The following is a 27,726-nucleotide window of genomic DNA, read 5'->3' on the forward strand; positions in this document are numbered from 1 at the left end:
TTGAACGGAATGGACAGTGTCTTGAAAAGAGGATATAAGATGAACATCAACAAAAGCAAAACTAGAATAATGGAATGTAGTTATATTAAATCGGGTGATGCTGAGGGAATTAGATTAGGAAATGAGACACTTAAAGTAGTGAAGGAGTTTTGCTATTTAGGAAGTAAAATAACTGATGATGGTCGAAGTAGGGAGGATATAAAATGTAGACTGGCAATGGCAAGGAAAGCGTTTCTGAAGAAGAGAAATTTGTTAACATCGAATATAGATTTATGTATCAGGAAGTCGTTTCTGAAAGTATTTGTTCGGAGTGTAGCCATGTATGGAAGTGAAACATGGACGATAACTAGTTTGGACAAGAAGAGAATAGAAGCCTTTGAAATGTGGTGCTACAGAAGAATGCTGAAGATTAGATGGGTAGATCACATAACTAATGAGGAGATATTGAATAGGATTGGAGAGAAGAGACGTTTGTGGCACAACTTGACTAGAAGAAGGGATCGGTTGGTAGGACATGTTTTGAGGCATCAAGGGATCACAAATGTAGCATTGGAGGGCAGCGTGGAGGGTAAAAATCGTAGAGGGAGACCGAGAGATGAGTACACTAAGCAGATTCAGAAGGATGTGGGTTGCAGTAGGTACTGGGAGATGAAGCAGTTTGCACAGTATAGAGTAGCATGGAGAGCTGCATCAAACCAGTCTCAGGACTGAAGACAACAACAACAACTGTAAAACAATTTTGCATTATATTATAAATAAAAGAACATTGCCCCAACACCACTGTAACCAACCTAACTCTTCCTTTCTAGTTCAGTTTTATGAGTCATAGAGACCAATTACATACAATTCTGTTTCATGTTCAGTCTTGAATGCACAATATTTTCTTTAGTCTTTGTGCTTTAAAGCTGCTATATGGTGCATTCGAAAATACGCTTTCTTTAAACGTTGCTGAAAATTTTTACCAAAAACATTTCCTCAAGAAAGATATACGGAAACAGCTATGAAACGTCATTATAATGGACTAAGTTTACCAACAACATTCAAAGATAGGGCACTTCAGATTCCATCGCAAAGTGATTTTACACGAAAAATTTTGCATGCAAGAGTAAACACAGCATGGAACATTTAGTTTCCTGGAAGAATCATGAAAGTGAAGAAATGAAATGATATGAAAGATGTACATTGGCCATGCTGATGCTTGGAAGGAAAACTGTATTGGTTATCTTCTTTTGTTCGCCTCTAGAATAGCCAACTTACGTAGGTATTCTCATTTGACTTGATGTGACACTATTTCTAAGTCAAGAGGCTTGGCCTTCGGAGGCTCAGTTCAGAAAATTGGAGATCCAAATAATGAAAATTTGCTTGGGATATTTGAGCTCTCGAGTTACCATAGTCCAGTTCTTGGAAAATAATTACAAACGTCAGAAACCGACAACTTCTGGAAAGCGTTTACAGCTGCATTATCTGTCAACTGATACTAAGAATGAATTTATTTCTAGTGGTGTCCATAATGTCAGGGGTGCCATCTTGAAACCGAGAGAAAATGAGAAGTATTTTTCAATTATTGTTACGTTGGGACAAATAAAAGTGGCCCATAAAAAATATAAAATAAAAACAAGTGGATACGATTCAACATGAGTATATGCATATAATCGCACCCCGTGACGCGCAAACCATGTGTACGCCCGCCACGTGATACAGCCGGCCGGACCTTGGAGCGCAGTTACACAGTTTTCACGCCTGACAGTGTTGTTAGGAGAGGTCAGTCTTGTTGCGGCCCTAGCTGGCCGCCCAGGTCACCCGATCTGTCAGTGTGCGATTACTTTTTGTGGGGAGCCATCAAGTCTAAGGTGCATTGCAGCGACCCTCATAGTCTTCAAGAACAGCACAAGAACATTTCGAATGAGACTGTAGCAATTCCAGCAGTCCAGCTTCGATCTGCCTTCAGCAACTTGCTGAAAACGGCCGAAAAGTGCCAACTGATGAATGGTGGTCACTTTCAACATCTGCCATAGTAAGGTTAGTACTATTTTTCCTTTCCTATGTTGTGTTTCTTTGTAGCTTGGAACTCTGTTCTCCAGGCCACTTTTATTTGTGAAAATAAGGCCATTGCGAGAATAACTCAATACTGTGAGATTAATGAATAATTTAAACAACTGAGATTCGCCAGTGTGAAACAAACAGGAAGAACACGATATGGTTACAAGGAATAAGGATATAATAAAAGAAGTGGGTTCTTGCCCAGTGAAAGACGAGGCACGTTAAACAGACTGCTGTTTGCATAAGAACGCAACACGGGTATATTAAACAGATAAATCCTTTTTTTATTAATTTAGTGGTAAGTTGTTGATCAATTCACATTTGTTATAAATTTGTACTCATTACAGCTCAGAGTATTATGTAAATTGAAGGCGGTTGATGGGAGGAAGGAACAGGAAAGAACTGATGATATCAGCTGCATCAGAGCTTAATGTGGAATCAGTAGCGATGAATGAAGATGTGTGCCAGACCAGGACTCGAACATGGGGTCTTCTGTCTATGAGGTAAGTGCATTAACCACTCCTCCACCTGGACACAGTGTTAATTGCAAATGTGCAGACTGTTTCGGCATGTCCCTCGACTGACTCGCATTCCCACCAGGTGCCAGCACTTACCCGCCATTCCCGCCCGTGTCTTCTGAGCTCGCTAATTTTAGATTCGTGCTGGAAGTCGAATGTAGATGTGCATCCCCACTGATGGCTGTGGACCACACAGTCATATAACTGATACACATCTACAGGCTATAAAGAGGACTCGGGAAAAGTGGTGGCACCCGTTGGGAGTGTGAGTTAACTGAGGTGCATACTGATATAGTCTGCGCATTTACGATTAACAGTGTGTCTGGGTGACGCAGTGGTTAACACAATTGCCTAATAATCAGGAGATCCTGGATTCAAGTCACAGTCTGGTACACATTTTCACTCGTCGACGGTAACGGTGCATTAAGTCCTGACGTAGTTGATATCATCGGTTCCTTTCCTTTTCTTTTGCCCCTGTACTTCCCAGTTATATAATATGCATCGCAGCTGTGGATTCTGTGTGGTGTCTGTTCTTTCGTAATGTCCTAAGGAAATGTCTTTAATCTAAGCGAAACATATTGTTAGTTTTCATTTTCTTTCCGAGTCACCTACGGATCAGAAATTCCACCGGCTGTGTTAACTCACCGAACAGAGTCCAGACGAACTTGCCCTTCTCTTGTGGCGGAGACCACTGAGCCACCAGGGCGTGCAGCGATGGATACAGCGCGCCCTGTCAACAATACAGACGTTTTCAGCGTTACCTAAACTACACTCCACCACGCCACTGAAACACGATACACTGCGATAATTGGTCAAATAAGAGTTCGATGGTGCTTATTTGAGTTACATCCGCTATTAGTCACTATTGGAGAAAATACCTACCACAAGACTTTTTACAAAGTTGTGGAAGAAATTTACAGGAACGCCAGTGGACTCATGAGCATGTATAAATTTTTTGGTGTCCTGTTAACGAGATTGGGATAAAAGTTTTAACAGAAAAGTTGTCCTGATATTACACATCAGATGACATGGGATAGAGAGGACAGCGCTCTAGCACCAGAAGGCTCAGGCGATGAACAAGAAAGTGGCGTGTGACACGATCGTCTATGTGTAGCGAGAAACTGGTTTTAATGTGGTTTTATTTCAAGTACATGTGGAAGACTTTAGGGATCGGAGCAACATCTCATGTTGGCGCACATACCTTACTGTGAAACATGTAGCCACTTTAAAGAGCCTAGTAGGTCCGACATTGCTGGACGTTCGAGGCATGGAGAGAACATACTAGAATTTATGAGCCTGAGAACATTCACACAGAAAAGATTCAAAGCAAGCCTCTATAGGGTGCAAGAAACACTCTGCTCTACCAGCGAAGAAATTCAAAATGGTACAAACCGAGAAGAAGATTCTCATGAATGTGTTCTGGCAAGTGCGTGTTTGTGGGGCTTTGTGCAATTAGGACGTCTATCAGAGGTAAGATACATGTTGATGACAGACGTTCAAACACTGAAGGAACATTAATGCTTACCTTCCAGTCGACGACAAAGTCGTTATATACAAAGTACAATATTTCATAGCACGCAGATAGTGAAAGTCACTTTCGGTTTCCTTTTCAAAGGAACTGCCGCTTTATTTGTCTTTAAATGTGATTTTAAGCCAGAGAAATCTTCAATCTAAATGACTTTATGGACATTTTAACTCCACAACTTCCACCCGACTGTGGCTTCAGCATATTCGACATTGTGTCACTTCACACAGTACTGCCCAGACAAGGAGGATTCAATAGTCTGACTGCCAAATAACACTGTGAGCCTCTATTTCGCGGCCCCAGTTCCCGTCATGATAAAACAGTTTCACCAGGAAGTGTTAAGGCACTGATCATACACTCCTGGAAATTGAAATAAGAACACCGTGAATTCATTGTCCCAGGAAGGGGAAACTTTATTGACACATTCCTGGGGTCAGATACATCACATGTTCACACTGACAGAACCACAGGCACATAGACACTGGCAACAGAGCATGCACAATGTCGGCACTAGTACAGTGTATATCCACCTTTCGCAGCAATGCAGGCTGCTATTCTCCCATGGAGACGATCGTAGAGATGCTGGATGTAGTCCTGTGGAACGGCTTGCCATGCCATTTCCACCTGGCGCCTCAGTTGGACCAGCGTTCGTGCTGGACGTGCAGACTGCGTGAGACGACGCTTCATCCAGTCCCAAACATGCTCAATAGGGGACAGATCCGGAGATCTTGCTGGCCAGGGTAGTTGACTTACACCTTCTACAGCACGTTGGGTGGCACGGGACACATGCGGACGTGCATTGTCCTGTTGGAACAGCAAGTTCCCTTGCCGGTCTAGGAATGGTAGAACGATGGGTTCGATGACGGTTTGGATGTACCGTGCACTATTCAGTGTCCCCTCGACGATCACCAGAGGTGTACGGCAAGTGTAGGAGATCGCTCCCCACACCATGATGCCGGGTGTTGGCCCTGTGTGCCTCGGTCGTATGCAGTCCTGATTGTGGCGCTCACCTGCACGGCGCCAAACACGCATACGACCATCATTGGCACCAAGGCAGAAGCGACTCTCATCGCTGAAGACGACACGTCTCCATTCGTCACTCCATTCACGCCTGTCGCGACACCACTGGAGGCGGGCTGCACGATGTTGGGGCGTGAGCGGAAGACGGCCTAACGGTGTGCGGGACCGTAGCCCAGCTTCATGGAGACGGTTGCGAATGGTCCTCGCCGATACCCCAGGAGCAACAGTGTCCCTAATTTGCTGGGACGTGGCGGTGCGGTCCCCTACGGCACTGCGCAGGATCCTACGGTCTTGGCGTGCATCCGTGCGTCGCTGCGGTCCGGTCCCAGGTCGACGGGCACGTGCACCTTCCGCCGACCACTGGCGACAACATCGATGTACTGTGGAGACCTCACGCCCCACGTGTTGAGCAATTCGGCGGTACGTCCACCCGGCCTCTCGCATGCCCACTATACGCCCTCGCTCAAAGTCCGTCAACTGCACATACCGTTCACGTCCACGCTGTCGCGGCATGCCACCAGTGTTAAAGAGTGCGGTGGAGCTCCGTATGCCACGGCAAACTGGCTGACACTGACGGCGGCGGTGCACAAATGCTGCGCAGCTAGCGCCATTCGACGGCCAACACCGCGGTTCCTGATGTGTCCGCTGTGCCGTGCGTGTGATCATTGCTGGTACAGCCCTCTCGCAGTGTCCGGAGCAAGTATGGTGGGTCTGACACACCGGTGTCAATGTGTTCTTTTTTTTCATTTCCAGGAGTGCACATTCCCAACGTGATTTACCATTGTTGTCCACCTGAAGAAACCGTTGGGCAATCCATACCATAGGACACAGCAGTCGCGCGCAGATGCCTAAACAGTCAGCAGAGTTTTAATAAACGTGGAATTTTAAAACTCTTGCCTTAATAGAAAGATGCGTTGAGAAACTTGGTCCATGTGTTGGAAAATAACAAAGGCACTGTAAATTAAGTGAACATTTTTGTTCAATAGGTTAAAAGCCTTGTTAAGAAATTTCTGTGGATTACTCCTACACCATCACCACACATGCAACAAAGTCCTTTTGTCGAGACTGCTTCACCCGCCCTGCCATGATACCGACTACATCGAGTTCTGGCGTGCAATGGAATTTTACAGAAAAAAAGCAAATAATAATGTATGTGGCCACTGTACTACAGTCACCTTACCAATTGAGATACAATGATTAATGGAGTATATATACCTTTTGAGGACATGTTTCAAGCAGTGTGGTGCTGTTGTGGTATTCTAGATACTGTACTGAAAATACCTACATTATTATGAGAGGTATGGAAAAAAAACACACACACACGGTTTTTGGATGATATACATTTTTTCTGTTTAGCACGTACGTTGGATGTCCACCGTTTGCAGCATACTCGACAGGACTGATTGCAGACCTCTGACACAGAACCGAGTGGAGGGTCTGAAGCACAGGCCCAGAATGTTATGCTTTCGTGTAGGCTGCAGATTCCTCGACTTGCGCCATGGAGTGGATGGGCTTCGGGTTCCGCTAAAAATTCAGGCGTCCACTACACGCAGGAGGTGACTACATGGGTAGCTGGGTCTGTGTGGCGTGGAGTTTTTTAGGTTAAAGGGTCTCGGGAAAACACAAAAAGGGCCTCAGTCTCAAAGGATGCAGGCCGAACACAGGAAGAACGTAGACACAGGAACCACTGGCATAACAGTTGTAAGTTGTCGCAGTTGTGTTGGGAAACTACCAGAGGTCCTAGCGCTAATACCAAGCACTCATGCCATGCGGATAGCCGCGCGGTCTGGGGCACCTTGTCACGGTCCGTGCGGTTCCCTCCGTCAGAGGCTCGAGTCCTCCCTCGGATATGGGAGCATGAGTTGTCCATAGCGTAAGTTACTTTAAGTTACATTAAGTAGAGTGTAGGCTTAGACACCGATAACCTCAGCAGTTTGGCCCCATAAGATCTTACCAGAAATTTCCAAATTTTTTCAAGCACTGATGCTCAAAGTGGTATAGGCACTGAATGTTGGCTAAAGCCAGAGGTGAGTCCAGGTGAAACTTTTGCGAAGGACTTAACGGTGTTCAGAAAGTGTAGACCAAACACAGTTGTCGGTGGCGTGTTTGTTGCTGTTTAGAAGCAGGTTATTTTGTACCAAATTTGAAGTAGATAGTTGTTGTGAGTTAGTATTCGTAGAAGTCATTCATAGCAACGGGAATAAAATAATAATTGGATTCTTTTATCCACTTCCCTACTCAGATGATACCTGAAAGGTTCAAAGAATACGTGAATATTAATAAAACACGTACCTGACTCATACAATCATAGTTCGTGATGACTTCAATTTACCCTCTATATATTGGCGAAAATGCATGTTTAAATCCGGGGATAAGCACACAACATCGTCCGAAATTGTGCTAAACGCAATCTTTGAAAATTATTCCGAGGAGTTAGTTCTTGAGCCCACTCGTTTAGTAAACGATTGTAAAACCACACTTGACCTCATAGCAATAAATAATCCTGAGCTACTAACGAGCATCAAAACGGATACAGCGATTAGTGAACACAGGGTTGTCGTAACGACACTGAATATTGTAACATTCAAATCCTCCAATAATAAACGAAAAACATACCTATTCAAAAAATCAGATAAAAATTCACTTAACCCATTTCTGAGAGACAATCTCCATTCCTTCCAAGTTAACAACGTACCAGTACGTATAGACCAGATGTGGCTTGAATTCAGAGAAATAGTATCAACAGCAATTGATATATTTATAAGAAATAAATTAACAAACGACGGAGTTGGTCCCCTTTGGTACACAAAACGGGCCAGAACACTGTATCAGAAACAACGAAAAAAGCATGAGAAATTTAAAGAAACGAAATCTTCACGACTGGTGGTCTTTTACAGCAACTCGATATTTAGCGCGGACTTCAATACAACATGCTTATAGTACACACATCAAAAAAAGTTTTGCATCACTCCGGTTCCCAGAACTCCTGAAGATAGACGTCGTCTGTGGATATTGTATCACAGACACAGTCCCTTTAACTGCTCAGAGATGTCACTAAACCCGCCCAAAGATGTAAACAACCATGCATGACCAGCGCCTATAAGACGGAGGGGGTTCGACAACCGATCAGTTCCAGTCGTTCCACCAAGAAAAAAGTACATGGCTCACGTTGTCTATAGTTCAACCATGCCTAGACGGTCAGTACCGCAGTTCGACCGCGTCCACATTGTTACTTTGTGCCAGGAAGGGCTCTCAACAAGGGATGTGTCCAGGCGTCTCGGAGTGAACCAAAGCGATGTTGTTTGGTTGTTTGGACATGGAGGAGATACAGAGAGACAGAAACAGTCGATGATATGCCTCGTTCAGGCCGGCCAAGGGCTACTACTGCATTGGATGACCGCTACCTATGGATTACGGCTCGGAGGAACCCTGACAGCAACGCCACCATGTTGAATAATGCTTTTCGTGCAGCCACAGGACGTCGTGTCACGACTCAAGCTGCGTGCAATAGGCTGCACCATATGCAACTTCACTACTGACGTCCATGGCGAGGTCGATCTTTGCAACCACGACACCATGCAGCGCGGTACAGATGGGCCTAACAACATGCCGAATGGACCGCTTAGGATTGACATCACGTTCTCTTCACCTATGAGTGCCGCATATGCCTTGAAACAGACAATCGTCGGAGACGTGTCTGGAGACAACCCGGTCTGGCTGAACGCGTTAGACACACTGACCAGTGAGTGCAACAAGGTGGAGGTTCCCTGCTGTTTTGGGGTTGCATTATGGGGGACCGACGTAGGCGACTGGTGGTCATGGAAGGCGCCGTAACGGCTGTACGATACGTGAATGCCATCCTCCGACCTATAGTGCAACCATATCGGCACCATATTGGCGAGGCATTCATCATAATGGACAATTCGCGCCCCCATCGTACACATCTTGTAAATGACTTCCTTCAGGATAACGACATCTCCCGACTAGAGTGGCCAGCATGTTCTCCAAATGTGAACCCTACCGAAAATGTCTGGGATAGGTTGAAAAGGGCTCTTTATGGACGACCTGACCCAACAACCACTCTGAGGGATCTATGCCGAATCGCCGTTGAGGAGTGGGACAATCTGGACCAACAGTGCCTTGATGAACTTGTGGATAGTACGCCACGACGAATACAGGACCACCAGCCCGGTCTCGCTGTATGATGGTACAACATGCAATGTGTGGTTTTCATGTGCAATAAAAAGGGCGGAAATGATGTTTATCTTGATATCTGCTCCAATTTTCTAGACAGGTTCCGAAACTCTCGGACCGGGGTGATGTGTGTAGTTTCCACAGAGAAACAGTGTCTCGAAACCACGCAGAAATTCCAAAGAGATTCCGGTCATATGTAAAATATGCTTGCAGCGGGACACAGTTAATGCCTTCTCTGCGCAACAAAATTGGAAATGACAGTGCTGCTAAATCAGAGTTACTAAACACAGTCTTCCGAAATACCTTCGCCAAAAGTAAATATTCCAGAATTCGAATCTAGGAAAACTGCCATCCTGAGTAACTTAGAAGCAGATATCCTCGGAGTACTGAAGCAACTTGAATCATTTAATAAAAGAAGTCTTCCGGTCCACACCTTATACCAATTATGTTCCTTTCAGACTATGCTGATGCAATAGCTCCATACTTAACAGTCATATACAGGATCGTACCGAAAGTAATGCCTCTTATTTTGATTCACAGAAACTACAGGAGATACATAAATCGTAACAGCGCAGCTAAATAGAGAAATATTTCAGCTACAGACTGTCGTTTTTCCACATAGTCACCACCATTCGCTATGCCCTTTTGCCAACGATGAGTCAGATCTTGTTTCAGAAATCGGAACCAGCTGAGGCTAACCACTTCCTAGCAGCTTTGACAACAGTAACCGAGTCTTGAAAGTGTTCGCCACGTAGTCTTGCTTTCAGAAGCCCAAAGAGAGGAAGTCTGAAGTGGCAAAATCGGGACTGTACGGTGGATGTAGTAAGACAGTCCAGACAATTTTTGCAATGTGTTTCATGGTCGGAAAACTGGAGTGGGACCTGGAGTTATCAAGTTGCAAGCGACAGCTGGTCTTCTTCTCTGGCCTTACGATGGAAGTTCGAGCGTTCAGCTTAATTAGTGTCGTCTTGTAATGTGCTGAACTGACAGTTTCTTCAAGCTCCAGCACATCCAAAACAACCACACCCTGTCTATCCCAGAAGACTGTGCACATGAGTTTGCCTGCAGAAGGTTGTGTCTTGAATATCTTCTTTGATCGAAAATTCCATGAACTGTCTTTTGCATTTCGGCTCGTAGTCGTAACACCAAGTTTCACCTCCGGTAACGAAGCTATTAAGAAAACTGTCACGTTCAGCATCATATTGGTCCAGCAGGTCCCGACAAATTTCAATTCGAGAGGTTTTTTGTCTTTTGTAAGCATCCTTGGGACTATTTCGCACAGACTTTGAAATAACAAGATGTTCCAATATTGTTTCCAAGGCTTTACAACCAACATTCAGCTTTGCACACAGGAATTTCAAACTGCATCAGGATCCACTGCAAGTACTGTGTCAGTTAGGCGGGAGGTGAGTAAACTTTGATTTCATGGTCGAGCAGCTGCTTATTAGCCACACATCACACCGGTAAATGCCAAACGACGCCTCGCTTTGTGTAAGGAGCGTAAACATTGGACAACTGAACAGTGGAAAAACGTTGTGTGGAGTGACGAATCACGGTACACAATGTGGCGATCCGATGGCAGGGTGTGGGTATGGCGAATGCCCAGTGAACGTCACCTGCCACCGTGTGCAGTGCCAACAATAAAATTCGGAGGCGGTGGTGTTATGGTGTGGTCGGGTTGTTTTGCGTGGCACTATCACAGCACAGTCCTACACTAATGTTTTAAGAACTTTCTTGCTTGCCACTGTTAAAGAGCAATTCCGGAATGGCGATTGCATCTTCCAACATGATCGAGTACCTGACCATAATGCATGGCCTGTGGCGGTGTGGTTACACAACAATAAAATCCCTAGACTGGCCTGCACGGAGTCCTGCCCTGAATCCTATAGAACACCTTTGGGATGTTTTGGAACGCCTACTTCGATACCTCTCCTCAGTGCAGAGCTCTGTGAAGAATGGGCTGCTATTCCCCAAGAAAACTTCCAGCATCTCATTGAACACATGTTTGCGAGAGTGGAAGCTATCATCAAGGATAAGGGTGGGGCAACACCATATTGAATTCCAGCATTACCGACGGAGGGCGCTACGAACTTGTAAGTCATTTTCAGCCTGGTATCCGGATACTTTCGATCACATAATGTGTATCTGTTTTAACGTACAGTTATTCTTTGATGATTACATTAATTACAACAAATATTATTATAAATAAAATACATATTAGATATTACATGTTGTGTATGTTTGTTAGAAAAAGGTTTACATTTTTGCTTATTATTCATAATTCGTAAGGGCGTGTTATACCGATTACCACAAAATAAAGGTTGTTTGGGCTCGAGACTGCTTGTGCTCATTTTATGAAAAGACCAGATAAGCTCAGGTACAAACGGGCAGAGACGGTTGTACATTGTGGAGGATCGTTGTAGAAAATCGTATAAAATCGGCGAAAGGAACCATTTGTAATTTCCGAAGTCCTACCGACAGTTCAGGTAGCGCAATGACTGTCCGTAGGGTGCTAAAACGAATGGGGCGGAATGGTCGGGCAGCTCCTCATGAGCCACGCATTCCGAAGGCAAAGCTAAGCGACGCTCGAGATGGTGCGAAGGGCGACGCAATTGGACAGTGGATGACTGCAAACGAATGATATCTGTAGTCAAGAATCACGCTAAACCAGTGTGGCAATCCTATGAAATGGTTTGGGTTTGGAGAATGCCTGGGGCACGTTATTTGTCATCATACAGGGTGACAATTATTGTAAAATATGGAAAAAGAAATGAAAGAGGAAGCCGCCTGGTAGAATTTTGCACAGAGCACAACTTAATCATAGCTAACACTTGGTTCAAGAATCATAAAAGAAGGCTGTATACATGGAAGAAGCCTGGAGATACTGACAGGTTTCAGATAGATTATATAATCGTCAGACAGAGATTTAGGAACCAGGTTTTAAATTATAAGACATTTGCAGGGGCACATGTGGACTCTGACCATAATCTATTGGTTATGACCTGTAGATTAAAACTGAACAAAATGCAAAAAGGTGGGAATTTAAGGAGATGGGACCTGGATAAACTGAAAGAACCAGAGGTTGTACAGAGTTTCAGGGAGAGCATAAGGGAACAATTGACAGGAATGGGGGAGAGAAATACAGTAGAAGAAGAATGGGTAACTTTGAGGGATGAAGTAGTGAAGGCAGCAGAGGATAAAGTAGGTAAAAAGACGAGGGCTAGTAGAAATCCTTGGGTAACAGAAGGAATATTGAATTTAATTGATGAAAGGAGAAAATATAAAAATGCAGTAAATGAAGCAGGCAAAAAGGAATACAAATGTCTTAAAAATAGATCGACAGGAAGTGCAAAATGGCTAAGCAGGGATGGCTAGAGGACAAATGTAAGGATTTAGAGGCTTATCTCATTAGGGGTAAGATAGATACTGCCTACAGGAAAATTAAAGATACCTTTGGAGATAAGAGAACCACTTGTATTAACATCAAGAGCTCAGATGGAAACCCAGTTCTCAGCAAAGAAGGGAAAGCAGAAAGGTGGAAGGAGTATATAGAGGGTCTATACAAGGGTGTTCTACTTGAGGACAATATTATGAAAATGGAAGAGGATGTAGATGAAGATGAAATGGGAGATACGATACTGCGTGAAGAGTTTGACAAAGCACTGAAAGACCTGAGTCGAAACAAGGCCCCGGGAGTAGACAACATTCCATCGGAACTACTGACAGCCTTGGGAGAGCCAGTCCTGACAAAACTCTACCATCTGGTGAGCAAGATGTATGAGACAAGCGAAATTCCCTCAGACTTCAGGAAGAATATAATAATTCCAATCCCAAAGAAAACAGGTGTTGACAGATGTGAAAATTACCGAACGATCAGTTTAATAAGTCACAGCTGCAAAATACTAACTCGAATTCTTTACAGACGAATGGAAAAACTAGTAGAAGCCGACCTCGGGGAAGATCAGTTTGGATTCCGTAGAAATGATGGAACACGTGAGGCAATACTGACCCTACGACTTATCTTAGAAGCTAGATTAAGGAAGGGCAAACCTACGTTTCTAGCATTTATAGACTTAGAGAAAGCTTTTGACAACGTTGATTGGAATACTCTCTTTCAGATTCTGAAGGTAGCAGGGGTAAAATACAGGGAGCGAAAGGCTATTTACAATTTGTACAGAAACCAGATGGCAGTTATAAGAGTCGAGGGACATGAAAGGGAAGCAGTGCTTGGGAAGGGAGTGAGACAGGGTTGTGGTCTCTCGCCGATGTTATTCAATCTGTATATTGAGCAGGCAGTGAAGGAAACAAAAGAAAAATTCGGAGTAGGTATTAAAATCCATGGAGAAGAAATAAAAACTTTGAGGTTTGCCGATGACATCGTAATTCTGTCAGAGACAGCAAAGGACTTGGAAGAGCAGTTGAACGGAATGGATAGTGTCTTGAAAGGAGGATATAAATGAACATCAACAAAATCAAAACGAGGATAATGGAATGTAGTCGAATTAAGTCAGGTGATGCCGAGGGAATTAGATTAGGAAATGAAACACTCAAAGTAGTAAAGGAGTTTTGCTATTTGGGGAGCAAAATAACTGATGATGGTCGAATTAGAGAGGATATCAAATGTAGACTGGCAATGGCAAGGAAAGCGTTTCTGAAGAAGAGAAATTTGTTAACATCGAGTATAGATTTAAGTGTCAGGAAGTCATTTCTGAAAGTATTTGTATGGAGTGTAGCCATGTATGGAAGTGAAACATGGACGATAAATAGTTTGGACAAGAAGAGAATAGAAGCTTTCGAAATGTGGTGCTACAGAAGAATGCTGAAGATTAAATGGGTGGATCACATAGCTAATGAGGAAGTATTTAATAGGATTGGGGAGAAGAAATGTTGGTGGCACAACTTGACCAGAAGAAGGGATCGGTTGGTAGGACATGTTCTGAGGCATCAAGGGATTACCAATTTTGCATTGGAGGGCAGCGTGGAGGGTAAAAATCGTAGAGGGAGACCAAGAGATGAATACACTAAGCAGATTCAGAAGGATGTAGGTTGCAGTAGGTACTGGGAGATGAAGAATCTTGCACAGGATAGAGTAGCATGGAGAGCTGCATCAAACCAGTCTCAGGACTGAAGACCACAACAACAACATGGAAAAAGCTCAAGTTAGTTACTAACTACGGCGTGCACACACTTTATTGAACATGTAAACGTCACTATAGATATACTAATTTAGGTTACGACATGGTCGATACGCCTGCCATCATTGGCGATGATGTGGCACAGATAAGTAGCGAAATTCTTCAGGACCCGCTGAAGAGTCGGAACATCGATACTGTCGATGGCCTCCTGAATGGGTGTTTTCAGCTCAGCAACGTTGTTGCTGTAGCCGTTGTCTTTAACGTACCTCACAGAAAAGAATCGCATGTGTTCAGATCCGAAGAATATGGCAGCCAATCCAGGCCCACGCCAGTGGTCCCTGGGTACCGCAGAGCCAAAATGCGGTCCCCAAAGGGCTCCTCGAGGACATCACACACTTTACCGCTTCGATGGCGTCGAGCTCCGTCTTGCATGAACCACATCGTGTCGAAATCAGTGTCACTTTGGATAATGAAGATGAAAACACCTTCGTAAACATTATCGCACCGTTCGATAGTCACCGTGCCTCCAAGCAATATCGGACCGATTATTCTGTGACTGGAGATTGTAGACCACACTGTCACCCGTTGAGGGCGAAGAGACTTCTCTATCGCGAAATGCGTATTCTCATTCCTCCAAATACTGCAATTTTGCTAACGCGCATTTGAACATTTGTCTGTATGTGTAGACGCACGTTATTACAATTCATTGTATTGTAATTTATAGTTAAAAATATAGAATGTGAATAGTTTCGATGCGAAACGTCTCATTATATTGTCACATAGAAGATGTAATTAGATGTATGACGAACACTAACTTCACGTAACGAAGATTTATTCAGCACTTCCACGTACAAGAGCGCGGAGCGAACTCGGGTTTCTCGCCACGTAAACGGCGGCTCTGTCGTGGCCTGATGGGAGCCACAAATTCGTCGATAATGTGCGCCTAGTGTTGTACCTTGTGACAGCGCACATTATCGACGACACGGTGGCTCCAATCAGGCCAAGACAGAGCCGCCGCTTACGTGGCAAGAAACTCTAGTTCGCTGCACGCTCTTGTATGTGAAAGTGCTGAATAAATCTTCGTTAAGTGAAGTTAGTGTTTGTCATTCATCTAATTACATCTTCTGCGTGACATTATTCTTTTGTGGATACTTCTAGAATGTACTCGAACCAACTATAGAACTTAAAATGGTACGGTCTACGGGAATTTTGAACTCAAGACCCTCCGTTCAACAGTTTAGTATCATAACCACTACACCAGGGCATTACTCAGCTTCTTGTACGACAATATTAAGAAGTACGACATATAAAAAAAGCAATGGATATTTGCCTGTTTCTGAGGAATTGTAATTATTAGCACAAAATCTAATTTATATGGCGTTGTCAGCCACAGTAAAGTGTGAAAAGATGTTTAAAGTAAGTTTCTCTTTAGCTTGTTAAAAACTAGCTGATCCGCGAACTCTGTTCCGTCTTAAAGCCAATAAATAATCAAATTTTGGATGTTAAGTTCAATTTTTTTATTATGAAATACAAATAAAAAATTAAGTATTTTAATGAATCTTTATGTTTTTTGGAGCATAGCTTCCACTCTTCAATTACGTACTTTGTGATACAAGACATTTTTTGTTTTATTATCAGGCGCAAGAACAAACAACGCAGATGGTCTTCCGACCCGTGAACATGCCACATATAAATGACCATGTGAAAAACATGGATATTCCAGATTTAAAACACAAACTTTCAAGGATTGGCCTTGTGATTTGTTGATGCTCATGGTGAATGCAAGACGGATAGGAAATTGAAGTCTTTTAAACTCAAACGGCATATCGATTGGTATCATCGGGATCCTCGGAATAAGAACTTCCTCACCTTCGAATTTTCCTTTGAGTATCGTCGCGTAGATTATTGCATATGGATCACGATACCGCAACCGCGCTAGCGATGTATCGATGAAACAACATACGTTTTAGGAAGAGTGGTCCAATTTTTGGACTTTAATGACTGATAGATCTATTACCTGCTACCTAACAGTTCAAGGCCGATTCTACTGCTAAACAGCAAAGTGGTCATATAGCCAAAAATAGCATAACTAAAGCTAATGGTTCATTGTTCCAAACCAGTTCTTTAAGACTAATTCAACTGCTAGACAGCGAGAAATGTGATATTCGCTGTGATTTCAGAAATCTGGTGTTCTGTGTGAGAAGCACGAAGTCGAGCCATACTAACGCGGCGCTCTTCACGGGCAATTTGTTGTTGTTCTTCAGTCCTTTCATTCGGAATGTTTTGTATCCTTCTTGCATTACGGCTTTGTCGAGAAATATTCGACCGTATTGATCGCGGCATTGTTAATAATGATTCAAAGAAAATACAAATTATTTCTTTAAATTTTTAATTAATGATATATACTGATACTGAACCATAGACGTTTAGCTCTCATTTGCGTTTTGTTATTCCACGTCGGATGCGTTTTTGTTATACCACGTTTTATAACGGTCGAACGGGATAAAAAGTATCTTATGTCGGTCTCCTGGTTTTAAGCTACCTCTTCAGCAATTTTCAGCCAATCGGTCCAGCCGTTCTTGAGTTATAAATAGTGTAACTAACACGACTTTCTTTTATATATATAGATTAATTCTAAACTGAATGCAGTTATTTGACTTGTTATTTAAATAGCAATCACCAGTCAATTTCTCATGTCCTATGTTCATAAGTGATTAATTGTCATTTTAGCACAAATGTTCACAGAAATCATCGACGGTTCCGCGAGACGAAGGAACCTAAAAGAAGTTGTCGTAATGAGCAAACTACTATTATTAACTGAATGGTAATTCGCTGTACTTTGTTTCCAAACGTTGGTCCCTTCGGTAATCTTGTTGAAATCCGGGCTCAGAAGCTTTCCGGCGAAAATTTGATTACAATATCCATTTTCGTTTCCCAGAAAAGCGTATCAAAATTCCAGAATGAGATTTTCACTCTGCAGCGGAGTGTGCGCTGATATGAAACTTCCTGGCAGATTAAAACTGTGTTCCCGACCGAGACTCGAACCTGGGACCTTTGCCTTTCGCGGGCAAGTGCTCTACCAACTGAGCTACCGAAGCACGACTCACGCCCGGTACTCACAGCTTTACTTCTGCCAGTATCCGTATCCTACCTTCCAAACTTTGCAGAAGCTCTTCTGAGAACCTTGCAGAACTAGCACTCCTGAAATAAAGGATACTGCGGAGACATGGCTTAGCCACAGCCTGGGGGATGTTTCCAGAAAGGCTAAGCCATGTCTCCACAGTATCCTTTCTTTCAGGAGTGCTAGTTCTGCATGGTTCGCAGAAAAGCTTCTGTAAAGTTTGGAAGGTAGGAGACGAGGTACTGGCAGAAGTAAAGCTGTGAGTACCGGACGTTAGTTGTGCCTTGGTAGCTCAGTTAGTAGAGCACTTGCCCGCGAAAGGCAAAGGTCCCGAGTTCGAGTCTCGGTCGGGCACACAGTTTCAATCTGGCAGGAAGTTTCGTATCAAAATTATTGATAGCTTCTTTCAAGTATCCGACACTTCATTGCACGGAATAAGGTGCGCTTATGTCGAAATCCGGCGTACTCGGACGATGCTAAATAAACGACGTCATCTATAACATCAGGTACCATAGTTAACAGCAAAATACTCTCTCCATTTCCCCCCCCCCCCCATTCAAATTATTTATAATAATATATTATCTTGTTCTTGCCAGTCTCTAGTTAATTATCTCCGTATTTCACCCATCATCAGCTATTTCATTGCCCAAATAAGGAAACTCATCTACTACTTTTAGCGTTTCATTCTTGAATCTAATTTCCTCACCAACGCCCTGTTTAATTCCGCTACATACCATTACATTTGTTTTACTTCTGTTGATACTAACTTTATAACCTCTATTCAAGACACTATTGATTCCTTTCTAATCTGATCTTCTAATTCGTTTACTTTTTCTGACAAAATTGCAGATCTCGATGTTTTTATTTGTCCTTGCTGAACTTCGATTCCCTTTTCCAAATATATTCTTGGCTTCCTTTACTGCTTCCTCAAGGTACAGACTGAATAATATTGGGGATAGGCTATAACCCTGTCTAACTGCCTTTGTAATTATGTTTTCTCTTTCACACTCTTCGACCCGTAAAACTGCAGCCTGTTTTTTGTACTTTTTGAACTCCGTATTTTATCCCTCCCACCATCAGAATTTCAAATAATGTAGTCCAGTCAATAACGACAAGATATTTCTCTAAGCCTACAGGTGATGTAAACGTAGGTTTGCCTCCCTTCATACTAGATGACGTGACAAAAGTCATGGGATAGCTGTAAGGTGTCAGGCAAATCCAACACCTTACATGAAAACCCTGACATGATAAGCAAATCCAGTAGTATGTCACATAGCTCCGAATAAATCGTGACATTAAATTAACCAAAGTAATACGAGTAACGAGTGAGCAAACGGAATACCACAGACTAACGCAAGAATGCCTAAATGCATGTCGTACCTTCCCACCGTGAGGCAGACGCAGTTCCGAGGGGAGAATCGAGGACAGAAGCCGAGAGCAGAACCGTATTAAGCTAGAAAAGGGAGGGGCTGGGCACCCACGCCGCGAGCCTACCTGTACAACTATACAAGCCGCACGTTTTAGCGTGAGGCTTTTTCGCGTCTCAGGTATGTCAAGGACAACCCCCAGCCCATGTTAAAAGCTAGAGCCCTCCAGAAAAGCAGTATAGATCTTACGATAACACAAAAAGGGCCACTACCACCCGCAAGTTTTAGCGTGAGACTTTTTCGCGTGTCTGTTACATTAGGATCACTCCCCAGCCCATGTTAAAAGATAGAGCCCTCCAGAAGAGCAGTATAGATCTCACGATAACGTTAAAAGGACCACACTAGCTGCAGGTTTTAGCGTGAGACTTTTTAGCGTCTCTGTTACGTTGCAAACTTTAAAAAACATTGCCCCACCACAAAAAGTATAACGTTTCTCATTGGATAGACAGAATTTTTGTAGGCGGAGCTTAAGGTTAACATTGAAACCCTGATTGGTCAGATGAAAACATAGCCAGATAGTTTTTTTAAGCTAACTTCGGTAAACTGTAGTAAGTGGAAGTTAGTAGAGAGTTAGTTCCGAGACGGCGGGCTGGATGGCTGCTGCGCCGGCCGCTGCCGCCCTGACGCTGCTTAGACACCGACAAGGTAATGAACGCACGCGATGCCGCATTTTTGAGCGCATAAGGCTTCACTCAGAACTGCAGAAGTCTCATCTGTTACACCCCTTTTTTGCGTAATACTAGTGTCGATCGTTAATTAAAACTCATGGTGTTCACATTTGCCCCTTGAAGAACAGATCTGAAAGGCGATGATTTTTCTTTTATATAGTTATTGAGAAGCCACATCAGCCACTGTAATTTACGACAAGTTAGATAAGTAATTAAAGATAATTGAGTGTCGCTGTAGACCATTTTGATAGTTTTCTCTTTTGTGAAACTTAATTTAAACCTAGATTATAGATGTGATATGGCATAGGTCATCCTTCGATCGATTGTAGAACTTGGAAACCCATTTAGGGAATATTCGTTCACATTTTTGTTGAACGCAGTTGGTTTTTACCATCCTGTATTAAAACATTTCCTTTTATCAATAGTGCAATTTATAAACGATGTTTTGTGATTAGAATAAATTTCCAATGGTAAACTTAACTGCTTTTTCGACGTTATTTTACCAGCTAACTAGAAATAGGAAAGCCTTGAACCCTTTCCACTATATTTAGTTAGAATTAAGATTCTTTTACAGGGAGTGCAGTGGAGCTGACGCTGAGATCATTTAGTATTTGGTTATATCATCGCCAGTCTCACTGAACTCTTCTGAATTCTACATGTCATGTGTGGTCTGGCGTCTCCTTACCAGCAACAGGTCCCAGGTTCAAACTAGTTAATTCCCTAAAAAACACGCTCAGAGCGTCGTTGCGCGAAAGTGGTAGGGAGACACGATATAGAACAATCAGACACCACCATGAATGTTTAGATAGCGATATGGACATGTACAGATGGAGGTGGTATAGCGTACAGAGGCTGTAAAACGGCAGTGCATCGGCAGAGCTCTCCGTTCTCCTCAGGTGATTCGTGTGAAAAGGTTCCAAACGTGATGATGGGCACACGATGGGAATCAACAGACTCTGAATACGGAATGGTAGTTAGAGCTAGATGCATGCGACATTCCTTTTGCGAAATCGTTTGGAAATTCAGTATTCCGAGATCTACAGTGTCAAGGATGTGCAGGGGATAATAAATTTGAGGTATTACGTCCTACCACGAACAATGCAGTGGCCGACAGCCTTCACTTGACGACCAAGAGCAGAGACGCTTGCGTAGAGTTGTCTATGCTAATAGACAAACAACACTGCTAGAAATAACCGCAGAAATTCATGAGGGACACACGACTAAGGTATCCGTTAGGACAGTCCGGGGAAGTCCAGTGCTAATGAACTATGGCAGGAGGAGACCGGCACGAGTGCCTTTGCTAACAGCACGACATCGCGTGCAACACCTCTCCGGGGCTCGTCACCATATCAGTTGGACCCTAGACAATTGGAAAACCTTGGCCTGCTCAGATAAGTCCCGACTTCACTTGGTAAGAACTGATGGCACGGTTCGAGTGTGGAGCGGGCCCCACGAAGCCATGGGCCCAAGTTGTCATCAAGGGAGAGCGCAACATGTTGTGGGCTGTGTTTACATGGAATGGATGGGTCCTCAGATCCATGTGAACTGATCACTGACAGGACATGCTTGTATTCGGCTACTTGGAGAACATTTGCAGCCATTAATGGACTTCATGTTTCCAAAAAATAATGCCACCGAGCCACAAAAGTTCGTGATTGGTCATAAGAACATTCTGGATAGTTCGACCGTCTGATTTGGCCAACATTATTCTCATGGAACATTTATAGGACACAATCGAGAGGTCAATTTGTGCACAAAATCGTGCACCAGCAACACTCTCGCAACTGTGGATGACAACAGAGGCAGCATGGCTCAGTATTCCTGCAGGGGACTTCCAACGACTTGATGAGTCAAAAAAATGGTTCAAACGGCTCTGAACACTGTGGGACTTAACATCTGAGGTCATCAGTCCCCTAGAACTTAGAACTAATTAAACCTAACTGTCCTAAGGACAGCAGAAACATCCATGCCCGAGGCAGGATTCGAATCTGCGACCGTGGCGGTCGGTCGGTTCCACAATGAAGCGCCTAGAACCGCTTTTTTTTTCAGGCGTTGATAAGTTTTAACTGAACAGTTGAAAATGGGTGGCCGAACCGGGACTCGAACTCAGGATCTCCTGCTTATATGGCAGACGCTCTATCCGACTTTTTTTTACAAGAGGAAACAATGGAATATTATTGATGAGGAAGGGAAAATAAACATTTGCTCCAATTTGTAATGAGTATAGAATGAACAAAGTATATGTCAATTCCACGGTGCCGTTGCGCAATATAACAAATGAAATGTCTTCTTGAGTTGTTTTTTTTCCAAGCAGTAAACAGAAAATTTTATGGTATACAATGGACTATCACTTCATTGTGGAAGGAAAGGTGCTCCGATGCTCTGCGAGAGAAGGAAAATGTTAAAACAAAAATGGGAAAGAAAAAAATGCCTTCTGTATTGTTAAGCGTCTGGATATTATTTTAAAATTCCGACAAGAACTTAAGTCCCAGGAAGCAACTAGGATTCAAACATACAGATCACTGGCAACCTCTGCTATCCGAAATATTACATTTGAATTACTTAAATTGTGATTTTCAGCATATTTCCAAATATCCTCCTGTAGTCACATTGTTGCCTCATTTTAAGGTGTTCAATTTCGATGTAAGAATAATAGTCTAGGAAAGTAGCATGCCTATTTTGCATAATAAACGATGACGTGTGGCCCATGACCCACGTTGCAGCGTTGCTCGTGGATATCTTAGTTTTTGTGGCTGAATGATTTCTATTGGGCGTCGTACGGTCTATCACCGACAAGCGTTGGCGAAGAAATGTTGCAATTTCTTCTAAATGTCCGCACGTGAGCCTATGAATAAGCGTATCGACTCTTCCGCATGCGTCACAGCTGGGCGTTGGATGAAGGCCTATCTTAGGTAGCTTTTCATTCATTGCTACTTTATCGTTGACTGTGAGATACCAGTCGGCTACGACGCGTGATGGTAACATGTCGCTGTGCACATTCCGCCATACCATAATCCAATGTGTATGTGGATGTTTTTCTTCGAGGCGATTCCTGTGGTTTGTTGTCATGAGAAGGTCATAAAGTTTCTTGTACGTCAGGCTTCCGTTATCGACGATGTTGTGTCGAATGTAGCTCATTTCCATGTAGTACAGTCGCGCATGTCGGTAAGAAAGTGGAATGCTGCTGATATTAACGGGTGGGTCAAGGCTATGAGGCTTCCACCGCTGAATGAGGTTTGCGATGATTCTGGTCATCCGGGTACGAAACTACTTCCTGATGCGATGTAGGAGCAGGTTACACATTTTTTGTGTACGTTAATGAGGTTAAGGCCACCTCTGGACGAAGGTAAGGCTAATGTATCGAACTGAACTTTGAAGTCGGTCGCGGCAGATGAGCGGTTCTAGGCGCTTCAATCCGGAACCGCACGAGTGCTACGGTCGCAGGTTCGAATCCTGCCTCGGGCATGGATGTGTGTGATGTCCTTAGGTTAGTTAGGTTTAAGTAGTTCTAAGTTCTAGGGGACTGATGACCTCAGATGTTAAGTCCCATGGTCTCAGGGCCATTTGAACAATTTTGTTTTTAACTTTGAAAATGTGCCCCCTAAAAAGAAACCAGCATAAGACTTATTGTATACTCTTTGCCAGACGGTCGGAGATAGGAAGAATTTGTGCCAAATATTTCATCTTGCTTGTAATGGCGATCTATATGGTCGGGGTGCAGTATCAAAGCAGCACGTAATTTATTAAGCATGTGTGACCAGTTCTTCCTCAGGAATTTGTCTGGTTTGGCCTCAAAGGTAACACCGAGAGTTTTGTGGTAATCCTTGACCTTGTACCAGATAAAATGGGATATATCTCCGATACCGCCTCCGATCTGCAAAGCTGTGGTTTTAGTTCTATTTAATATTGCTCCTGAAAGAAACGTGAATGTTTGTAAAAGGGTTTCTGCTGACAGAAGTTGTTGTGATGATGACACAGTTACGCATACATCGTCAGAATACGCAATTCATGGGATAGTGACAGACTCGACGCTAAGCCCGATCCCGCTATGTGCTAAGTTGTTCAGTAGCGGCTCTACTGCAATGACGAACAAAACCATTGACAGAGGACATGCTTGGCGGATGGATTGCCCAATGGAAATTTCTTTTGTAAAATGGCCATTAATGAGAATCCGTGAACAGGCGTTTGTATTAAGTTTGCGAATTAATTCTATGAGATGAGGTCCAAATCCTAGTATCTTTACGCTTTTAAAGAGGAAGTCATGACGTATACACTCATAAGCCTTCTCAAAATCTAGAAAGATCAGAGAGCCCTGTCCTTTGGTTTCAGCTTATGAATAAATTATGTCCCTCAAACAGCAGGCACCTGAGATTGCACTTCAGCCTTGCACTGCACTGTACTGGTAACTGCCTAAAACCTTGTACATAACGGTTTGCATCCGTAGATTAATAGATCTGGTAATGATTTTGAAATCGGCAATCAGGAGTGTGATGGGTCGCATGTTTTCTACCTTCCTGCTGTTACCTTTTTTCGGTAAGGGCAAGGTGACACCTTCCGTAAATGCCTTGGGGATTACTTCCAGGTGCCAGATTTCATTCTCTATCTCGAGGAGTGTCGGACCGAGGAGGGTCGAGTAGCACTGGTAAAACTCAGTTCTGAGACCGTCGGGATCCTGGTGGTTTCCCTTTCTTTGTACTGTGGACCGCCAGTCGGATTTCGTCCTCTGTGAAAACAGATTCCAGATTTGCATTATCCTGTTGTGACAAGCGGCAGCTCAAGGCCCTAATAAAATAGTCGCACGAGTGTTCATCAACGGATTGCTTCTTGTGCATAATAGTCATAGACGTGCGAGATGATGTCACGTTGCTTCGTGATGGCATTCTCAACATCATCAAAGACGCCTTCAATCAACATGGCTTTACACCGTTTCGTCGTTCTCAGGATGTGGTACAGAGAGGCCCGTTCTTCGGCTGCAACGTCTTTGGGGTGGGCTCGCACGATGATGCCTTGCATTCGTTTGCGTTGTATCGCCGAGATTTTTGCTTTATATCGTTTGATCTTTACAGAGATATCGCGAGAAGGATTGTTAGTGCGACTGTACAGTTCTCTCAAACAGCGATAATAAAATTCAAAAGTCTGTTTCTGCCAAAAGCTTTTTTGTCGGGCGTAGCTCATGAAACTGACGCGTAATTTAGGCTTGGCACACTGAATCCACCACTGTAAAACGCCAGCGTAACGACGTCGCTGCCGCTGGAGCTGTTGCCATCTTATGTTCACCTACTCTTCAAGTTGGGCATCCTGCAGAAGGCTGACATTCAATTTCCAGTAGCGTTTCTCGCGGTAAAATTGCGTCGTTGACAGGAGCTATGTCACAGTTCGCAGTGTGTCGCTGGAGGGCATCGGACACATAGATCCTATCCAGCCGACTGGCAGAATGACTGGTTACGAAGGTGTACGCTACCCGTTCACCGTGCAGTTGTTCCTTTGTATCTTGAAGACGCATGCCATCAATTAAATAATTAAGTTCGATACATCTGTTCGTGTTAGCAGTTTGGTCTCTGTCGTTAAGTGCACAACTGAAGTCACCACCAAGGATGAGATGTGCACGATAAGCGCTAAGATGAATGAGAACGTCGTTTTTGTAAAAATTTGAACGATCTCTCTTATGAGTGCTACCTGAGGGGGCGCACACGTTAACAATCTGCACACCATTCACTCGAAGAGAAATGCCACGACCACTAGGCAGCCGCTGCACGTCCGTAAATGGTATACCGTAGCGCAGAAATATGGCAGTGCCTACAGCAGCCTGGATATTGATGTTATCAATAAGAACGTAACCCTCCTGCATGAGGGCAATGGTAACGCTGGTACCGTACAAGAAATCACTTAGCGAACGGAGTTTCACCGCACTTTCAATCCTATTGACGTTAAGTGTGGTAATACTGTAGCTTTGGCTTTCGCACATGATGGCTCAGAGAACAATGAGCTCTGAGTGTTGGGATCGTCCTTCTCGACGGCTTTGGACCGAGCTCGTTGGTAACGTCGGGAGTATGAGGCGAAACGTCAAAGCCATAACGGGTCAGGGAGAGGAAAAGGTCGCAGCGCGATGGTCATGCGCGAGAGCAGCTACTGCTGCATCTCCTCGTTCTGCTGCCACCACGACTCATTGCTGTCGGGGTGCTGCGCGGTGCGCGCGCCGCCCTGCCCGCCACCGCCGGCTGAGTCTGTCACCGTGGTCGCATCCGCCTGGACACCACGCGGGGCTGCGACTGACGTCAGCGAGTTCCTGCGGGAGCGCTGCTGCAGCTGCTCGCTGCTCTGCTCGCCCTTCCTCTTAGCCGTTACGGTGCTCTGTTCCCTCTCAGCGCTCAGCAGTGCCTTCAGGTGTTTGGTTCGTTCACGACTGCGTTCTTGCCTGGCGGTGTTCTCACAGCGCACCGAGCAAGAAGATTGAGGTTCAGTCTCGCTGCCACTTTTTGACATTTGTACGGGTCTCAAATCATCCGACTTTTCCTCTTTGCTACTATTCCCTTTGCTTCTCCTTCGGCGGCCTTTCTTCGTTTCTGCTGCAGTCTCTGCCGATAGGGGTGGTTCAGGAAACTGATCTGCACCTGTTTCTGCGTCTCACACGGCTTGGTTTCAGAGGTGGTTGGCGCATCGTTGTTATCCAGCGGTAACTGCCCCGGTGAGGATGACGGTGCCGAATCGACGTCCGTCCTACCGCGAATGTCTTTGGCACTGCTTTCCACCTGAACTGGCACCTCCGCCTCGTAAACATGTTCCGTCTACAGGGGTTGTGGTACAGTCCCCGCGACTACCTCACTCAATAATGGAACAAGCCTTTCACTACCGTCTGCAGGACGTTCCTGTGGAAGATGAAATGGACGTCGACGTGTGTAGTTCATCCTCAGAAGTTCTGTTGATTGGCAGATCGAACAGGTAGTGGGTTGTCCCATGTGAGCTACCCGTGCGCGATAGCCGCCAATGACAACATACAAAGGTACAGGGTGGCGCACGAAATGTGTTACCAATTGTTCCTTCACAATTTACGACGCACATTAGATATCCCGCTGGGATCTCTACAGCAGTGCCAGCGGAGCTTGGAAAAACAAATGAGTTACGAAATGACCTGTAATTCACGACACTGCCGCTAGGAGACTGGTAAGCAGCAATGGGTGACAATGGAAGACTGACAACACAGCAACGATCGGCAATTGTGTTACTTTTTCATGAAACGAAAAGCCTTGTTGTGACTCAGAGGCGTTTTTGACAACAGTTTAACACACGATGGATCCCTAGCAAGAAGACCATCCACAGGTTGTACGATAAATTTGTACACGAAGGAACAGTACTGGAAGCGAAGCGACCTCTGTCTAAGCCTGTTTGTTCGCCGGAGAATATTGACTCGGTGCGAGTTGCTGTACAGAGAAGTCCCGGGAAATCGTGTAGAAAGGCAGCAGTGCAACTGGGAATATCCAGACGCTCCGTTCAACGCATTCTTAAAAGTGACCTCCATATGTACCCATACAATATGACCTGTGCACAGAAGCTCACTGAAGAACACAAGCAGCAGAGATTACTCTTTGCTCAGTGGGCGAAGGATAGGGAAGAAACTGTCAACATCGTTTGGTTTTCAGACGAGGCGCATTTTCATTTAGACGGTGTGGCTAACAAACAAAATGTACGCTTTTGGGCCACTGAAAACCCACAAGTGCTTCATGAACGAAAACATCATGCTCCGAGGATTACAGCGTGGGCAGCAATTCCCAGTCACGGACTTATTGGACACTTTTTCTTTGAAGAAACTGTGAACAGCGAGGGTTATTTGAGCATGCTTCGCAATAACTTCATTCCACAGCTTCTTGCTACTGCCTTGCCCTTCAACACTCAGTCGTTCATGCAAGATGGAGCAACGCCACCTACTGCAAACGCTGTGTTGGAGTTTTTAAACGAGCATTTCGACATGCGGATCATTTCACTCAGGTTTCGAGGTCGCTTCAATGTCGGACAAAATTGGCCCCCCAATAGTCCAGACCTCAATCCATGTGACTTTTTTCTTTGTGGGTACCTGAATGAAA

At 44.2% G+C, this 27,726-nt stretch overlaps 1 protein-coding gene across 1 annotated transcript in view; it reads right to left on the bottom strand.

The window, feature by feature from the left end:
- Positions 1 to 27,726, bottom strand: part of LOC126278914 (sialin-like) — a 164,930-nt gene that overhangs the window by 131,490 nt on the left and 5,714 nt on the right. Inside the window, exon 2 of the mRNA XM_049979188.1 lies at positions 3,204 to 3,288. Coding sequence (XP_049835145.1) covers positions 3,204 to 3,288 — 85 coding nt within the window. The remainder of the gene's footprint in view (positions 1 to 3,203; positions 3,289 to 27,726) is intronic.

The sequence above is a fragment of the Schistocerca gregaria genome, chromosome 6 (genome assembly GCF_023897955.1).
Source record: "Schistocerca gregaria isolate iqSchGreg1 chromosome 6, iqSchGreg1.2, whole genome shotgun sequence".
Classification (NCBI taxonomy): Eukaryota; Metazoa; Arthropoda; class Insecta; order Orthoptera; family Acrididae; genus Schistocerca; species Schistocerca gregaria.